This window comes from Chrysemys picta, chromosome 3 (genome assembly GCF_011386835.1).
Source record: "Chrysemys picta bellii isolate R12L10 chromosome 3, ASM1138683v2, whole genome shotgun sequence".
Lineage (NCBI taxonomy): Eukaryota > Metazoa > Chordata > Testudines > Emydidae > Chrysemys > Chrysemys picta.
This window is the reverse complement of record NC_088793.1, coordinates 197,611,200-197,617,918: the sequence shown is the minus strand read 5'-3', so window position 1 is coordinate 197,617,918 and position 6,719 is coordinate 197,611,200. Positions and strand designations below refer to the sequence as shown.

At 51.3% G+C, this 6,719-nt stretch overlaps 1 protein-coding gene across 1 annotated transcript in view; it reads left to right on the top strand.

Annotated features, from left to right (window-relative positions):
* The first annotated feature begins 5,606 nt into the window (after positions 1-5,606).
* Positions 5,607-6,719, top strand: part of ISM1 (isthmin 1) — a 65,460-nt gene continuing 64,347 nt past the window's right edge. Inside the window, exon 1 of the mRNA XM_005287399.4 lies at positions 5,607-6,294. Coding sequence (XP_005287456.2) covers positions 5,770-6,294 — 525 coding nt within the window. The 5' untranslated portion in view covers positions 5,607-5,769. The remainder of the gene's footprint in view (positions 6,295-6,719) is intronic.

Sequence of the window (6,719 nt, the reverse complement as noted above, 5' to 3'; positions counted from 1 at the left end):
CTAGCAGCTCAGGGTCTTTATTTGTGTTAACAACTCTTTTATCACCTCAAGCATCAATAGTTTGCCATCTGATGAAGAACAAGTGATAGACGCTGCTTCCTAAAGTCAGCTATGATTAGTCATATAAGTACACCTAAAGAAGAAGGGAACTCAGAAGGGAACCATTTTGGTGGTCATTATAGCTTCCATGCCTTGAAGTGAAGAGGCTTTGCATGCCTTTTCTTGTGGTGACAGGAGACAGCTTGGAGAAGAGAACTAGGTCAAGAGAAGAAACGTATCTGAAAGGAGTTTCTTGGATTACAAACTCTTAGGAGGAGGAACTTTGTCTTTATATGTGTCTGTACAGTACCTAGCACAATGGGAGCCTAATACTGATGCTCTGTAATAGAAATTTTAATGAATTTTGATACTAAAAGGATTTTGTTTCCCAGAAGGCTCCCTGCCAGACAAAGAATAGGCATGTACTAGGTGTTTGCAGTGGAGGTCCCTCCCAGAGGAAAGTTGGGGATAACTGATGCAGTTTCCTGCATTTTAGAAGTGTGGTATTACCCTGAGAAGTTACTCTGTGAAAATGACAGTGTGGTTTCATATGCACTGATTTCCATCTCAAATTTGCTCAGTTTGAAAGTGAAAAGATGTTTTTTTCAAATTGCCAGCCTTGCAAACTGCCCTTGAGACTGAGCATCAAGGTGGGCTCCTGCATTTCATGTCACCAGCAGAAGAGGTTGTAAAAGCTAAGTCAGCCATCCTCAAATGCAACCTCCTAGTCTCCAGATCAAGCCTTCAGCAATACCTCTGCAACCTCATTCAGTGAGGTAAACTGAGGGCATAATCTGAAGGCAATGGGGTTATTCTATGTGCCTGTCTCTTTTCAGTTTTCATTTCCCAACTCACTGTGGAGTTCCAGGAGAGCAGAGGGGAAAGGAGCCATTTTACTGCTCTAGGAGCTGTTTGTGCCTGTTTTTATCCTTGGAGAAGAAGCTGAAGCCTTCAAGGTGAGAGGAGCAGTGGTCTTCAGTCTCCTCTTCTCTCAGAGCCTGGGCAGGGAGAGGAAAGAGGGAGGACTCGTTACTCTCGGGGAGCTAGCAAACGGACACCTCACCAACTAGAACAGACTGTTAGGAGTCTCTTGACTTGGGAAACCCAAGTTGCGTCTACTTTACAGAAGTGGGAGGCAGTGTGTCCCAGGGGACAGAGCACTGGATCGGGACTCAGGTGACCTAGGTTTTACCGTCAGCTCTGCCACTGGTTTGCTGAGTGATTTTGGGTAATTCCCTTCACCTCTCTATCCCTCAGCTTTTACAGATAAGGCTAACAATACTAACCTCCTTTGTAAAGCACTTTGAGGTCTACTGATAAAAAGCACTACATAAAAGCTAGGTATTGCTATCATTAAGGCTGGGAGCCCCCAAAACTCCCCAGGCTAGACAGCAGCTCTTCCTGCAGTCCTCAACTGGAAATCCCCCTTCCTGATGAGTCCTCATTTCACTACCCAGTGAGGAAATGGCAGGTGGTGGAGCAAGTCTGCCTCACACCAGAGGAAGAGTTCTCCCACAGCTTTTAGCAAAACTCCTTTACTTTAACCCCATGCTATGACCCTCAATCTACTGGATGTACCAATGAAGTCATGTTTGCTACTTAAAAATGTTTACGGTTTATCTATATGAGCCACGCAACAGACACAGAGCAGAATTGCTCTTTTTATTCTGCATTTTGTTGTGTAGTCATTTTTCCGTGTCTCTGCAGTCATCCACGCAGAGTTGTTGGCATCATGGGGGAACAAATGATGTTTCTAGATTTTTAAAACAATGTGGATCCTTGTTTTTTCCAGTCACAAGAGAATCCAGTTCCTTGCTGCCATCCCCTTACTGTCAACAGTATCGTTGCTCTGTCCTTCGTCATCTTTGCACAACAGCTTGACACATAAGAAGTTAATGCCCCATCAGGAAACACACACTAGTACAAACCCAGCTCATCTGGATTAAAGATGCCTTTCTACTTGTTCATAGTCTTTCATAAGATCAGGGAGGATTTACATTACCCAGAGCACAGCAGCAAACCGACGTTTGTTTTTGTCACTATCCTGTCCTCGGACTGTTTTGCATTATGATCTTTCCATCTCTCCAGCCACTGATTTGTAACATTCATATCTAAAAACACATCCCTCACATGCCAAGTTTCCAGCTTCCCCCAACAACATGGATCCACTGACGGGAACTTGTGGGTGGCAGGTCTTGGTAAACCAGTGGCACAAGTTTCTTTGACATTTTCCACCTTTCCAGCATGACAACTTTCGTGGTCCAGGTTGTAATTATTCTGCCACTTTTCAAGAATCTTCTCTTTATTTTGTTTAAAATATTGAACCCTGACATACCAGTAGCTTCAACAGTTACCATCTGTGTTTTTTATTATATAACTTTAAATCAACTCCACTCTCTCAGTTTAGTATTTTGCAAATCCGAAGGCCACTGAACTGATGTTTGCCTTGTTACCACATTTTTACATTTCACTGACACTCTCCAACTCACCCATGCACTTGCCCAGAGACTGAGTACAGGTGGAGACAGCAAATAAGCCTGTTAGGTATGTAGTTAACCTAATTATGCATGAGTGATGGCACTTATGTAGAGTAGGAACACATGTAGTCTGAGCAAAAACTGGGAATCGGTGATTACTATTCATGTGGGCACTTAAGAAAGAAGCAAAGTCCACTCTGCTTATCCGGGGGCTTATGGTATCTGACACCAAGGCAAATATTTTGAAAAAATGTTAGAATCAAATGTTTTCTTGGACAAATTCTTTTGAGAAAGGGGCCTGATTCTGTTTGCTTACACTGATTTTATACCTTATAACGCCACTGACTTCCAGAATCATACTAGTGTTATTGAGAAGAGAATCTGGCCAAAAATGTTTAATTTAAAACATATCACTAGTTATGCTTCTTGGTATTTTTTTTTTTTAATGTCCAAAATATGTGTTTGAAAAAAAAGCTACTTTTCACAGGTTTTTTAAATATAATGTGCTAGTTCTATACACTATTAGAATATCAATGCAATATTTCCAAGTATGACTGTTACATGTAAATGTGTCATGAATACATATGAACACAAGAAAGCATGTTAAAGTAATGTTATATGTGACTTCCCACATGGTCTCCAAATCAAGGCAAATTAGAGAGAGACTATATCCATTCTGATCAGTGCACAGATATGCAGATCACATGTGCTGCAATACTGAGACACAATGAGATGTATTAATGGATAAAAATCCTTAAATCTGAACTTGTTAGAGTTTGTGGCTTTTAGTCACAGCCTCATTGTTACCTTAATAGAGTTATTTCAGGTCTAGTGTTATTTTATAATTATTCTAATCAGAAAAAAATTCTCAGTGGAAGGATATGAGACACTCTTCTGATTCATTCTTTAATCTGTCCATTTACACAGATCTATAAAAGCCACCACATGTCCCGGCAGTTCATCTCACGCCAGTTTTTCATAGGTATGTGTCCTTTGGGCTGGCTGAGAAGGACTTGGTGTATGACTGATGGGGAGAGTGGATTCAGAGTGGCGTAAAGCATCCTAATGGTCTAAAAAACCCAGTCCATTCACTTCAGTGGAGTCACACCCAGTTTACAAGAGGAGATCAGTTTCCTACTATGAGTCTGCAGATTACTGACAAGGGGCCAGACGTTGCTTGCTTTTCTCACTTGAACCATTCTGCTGAGGTTAATGGGACAAATCATGTAAGGCAAAAAGGATTCGGCCATTAGCTCATAAAGACCCGTCTGATAAAATCAGTCAGACTGTAAACCAGTTTTACAAGGACAGGGAACTTCTCCTTGCCTTTCATACCAATAATGCAGTGTAATGAAATTCAGTCTCTCGGCCATTGTAAGCATTTTTTATTTTGTCACCAATGCTTAGAAATACCGATCACTGATACGGCCCACACCTGAACAATATTCTTACATAGGCTTTTTGAACTGCAGAGGAACAATGTCAGAGTCCAACACTTCCATTTTGTTTGGTAACTTTATAACTTCAAAACAAACAACTCACATATTGGGCCAGATCTTCACCTTGTGTAAATCACATACTGGGCCAGATCTTCACCTTGTGTAAATCCGCCTGCCTCCACAGGAGTCAGTGCAGCTGCATTGATTTTTTTGAAAAATGAAAATTAATTTTAACCCCAGGGACACATTTCCCATCCAGGGGAGTATTTTTCCAGGCTAATTATAAAATCCTGAGAACAGAGCAGGGAGTGAGGAATATACAGGGTTTGCATTCTGTTGCCCTACACTTCGCATAGTTATTTGCGCCAGTCCAAAGTGGATATTCTGTGTTGGTGGCGTTTAATGCCCACTTTGCTCTGATATAAATGCCGTCGCAAGGTGCAGGGAAGAGAGAGAATTGTGCTCACTGCCTCTTTTCCTAGAGCAGAGAAGTAAGAGTGCTGGCTGCAGATGAGGCTAGGCAGGCAAGGCAAGGCTGCACAGGGAATCACTGTGGAGCAGCCCTCGGAGCCACAGGCAGTGGGGAAAAGAGATCGGGCTGCAACAGGAGGCTTAAGAGGGGGAAGGTGGGAGGGGGAAAGGGGACAGCGGAGGGAGAGAGAGCGCAGTATAAAAGCATCACACCCACAGAGCTCACTCCTCTCCAAAGAGAAAGAGGGGGAGAGAAAGCTGGACTGGAAGAAGAGGAGGGCCAGCGGCTTGCAATCACACACACACACAGTGGCAGGAGAGAGTGAGAGGAGCTGGCCTAGGGTCATTGCAGGAGAGAGACAGAGAGAGATGGAGCCAGGTATCCAGCGCGCAAGCAGAGCAGATCGCTAAAGCTCTGCAGTCCAGTCTCTCTGCTGCTGCGGCACCGGGAGTTTAGCTCCGAGGAGGAGGAGGGGACAGGCACCATCTACCCCGGATTAACCCAGCGGGGGAGAAATCAGCAGCGCCCGCCTGCCCACCGCTCGGCAGCGGGATGAAAGGGCAGCAGGAGCCCGCAGCAGCAGGAGGGCAAAGGGAAGTTGCCGCCGCCCTGCCGAGGAGATGAGTGTCCCCGAGGCTGCAGCCCGCAGCACCGGCAGGAAGAGGAGCGGGGCTCTAGCACCTCAAGCTCAGAGCTAACCTCAGCGCTGGGCGCGGAGGGGAGTCACCCCTCTCCGGGGCCGGCAGGGAGCCATTCGCCCTGGGATCCGGCTGTCAGGCGCTGATCGGCAGGCAGAGGGCACGGGGCTAGCCCAGCCAGAGGCTGGGGGGATAAAGCCGTGCCTAAGGGCAGCGTATAAGGGGGTCGGTAGGGCAGTGCCTGGGAACGGGGCGCAGCCCGTGGGGAAGACCGAGCGGTCGCACAGCGGGTTCAGGGGCGCCCAGCCCGTGCAGTGTGAGGGAGACTAGGGCAGCCCGTGCAGTGAAGTGGGGCTGGGGGGCTAGGGCAGCCCGTGCAGTGTGAGGGGGCTAGGGGCGCCCAGCCCCTGCAGTGTGAGGAGGGCAGGGGGCTAGGGCAGCCCGTGCAGTGAAGTGGGGCTAGGGGCGCCCAGCCCCTGCAGTGTGAGGGGACCGGGGAGGGGGGGGGCTGGGGGCGCCCCGTCCGTGCAGCGTGAGGGGGGTTAGGGAGACCCAAGCCCCGCAGCGGGGTGGGGAGGACAGCGCAGCAGCTCCCCTGCGCTGAGCCTGCAGCAATAGCCCCCGGCACTCGCCCGCGGTGTCCCGGCGCCGGCCCCAGCCATGTGAGGGAGCCCCGCGGCCGCTCCCCGTTCGCCTCCCCCTGGATGCGGAGCGCGGCCCGGGCTCCCGCCGGCTGCAGGCTGCCCCGCGCGCCTGGCTCCCCAGCCCCCCGCCCCGGAGACCCCCTGGCGAGCCCATGCGGACTCCGGAGCGCGGGGCTGCCAGGCGAGCCGCCGCCTCCTGCACCAGGCCCGGGCCCCGCGCCCTGCTGCCCAGCGCCGCAGCAGCCGGGCAGCGGCGCGCTCCTCTCCGCCGCCTGCTGCTGCCCCGGCGCCTCCCGTCCTGACGTGGCTCCGCCGTGGCCTGGCGGCGCCTCCGCCACCCCGGCCCGGCCCGACAGCGGGGCCGCTGCTCCGGCCGGGGCTGCTCCGGCGGCGGCGGCTCCTCCTCCTCCGCGGCTGCTGCCGCCGCTCCTGCGGGGCCCTAAAGCCGCCCGCTTCAAGAGGATGGTGCGGCTGGCGGCGGAGCTGCTGCTGTTACTGGGGCTCCTGCTGCTCACCTTGCACATCACCGTGCTGCGGGCCAAGCCCGACCCCCCGCCGGCCAACAGCACCCACGGCCAGCCGCAGGTGAGTCCCTCCCGGGGAGGTGCGCTGGGGGGGGGGCGAGACAGCGGCGTTTGCAGCCCGGGGGTGGAGGGGGAGCCTGCTTGATGCGTTTGGGGGCGGGGCGTGGGTGGGCCGCCCCATTGCCTGACCCCCTCCTGAAGCCGGATTCCCCGCGAAGAGGCAGCCCTCGAAAAGTGCCCACCTGGGTGGCAGGAATGCCCCCGGGGCCATGCTACAGGTGCCGGGGTTGGGACCCGGCCGGACACACGCCCCCTTAAAGCCGCGTGTGCTGGTGTTGTTCACGTGCAGCAATGCCCCTAGGAACGGGGCGGGGGGAGAGGGAAGCTTGAATTCCCTCCTGCCTGGTTACCCCCACGCCCTATAAATGCCGCTGCCCTCAGGTGCCTGTCACGTCTCCGTCCGTACAACGGAGGCGGCTTGTTTGA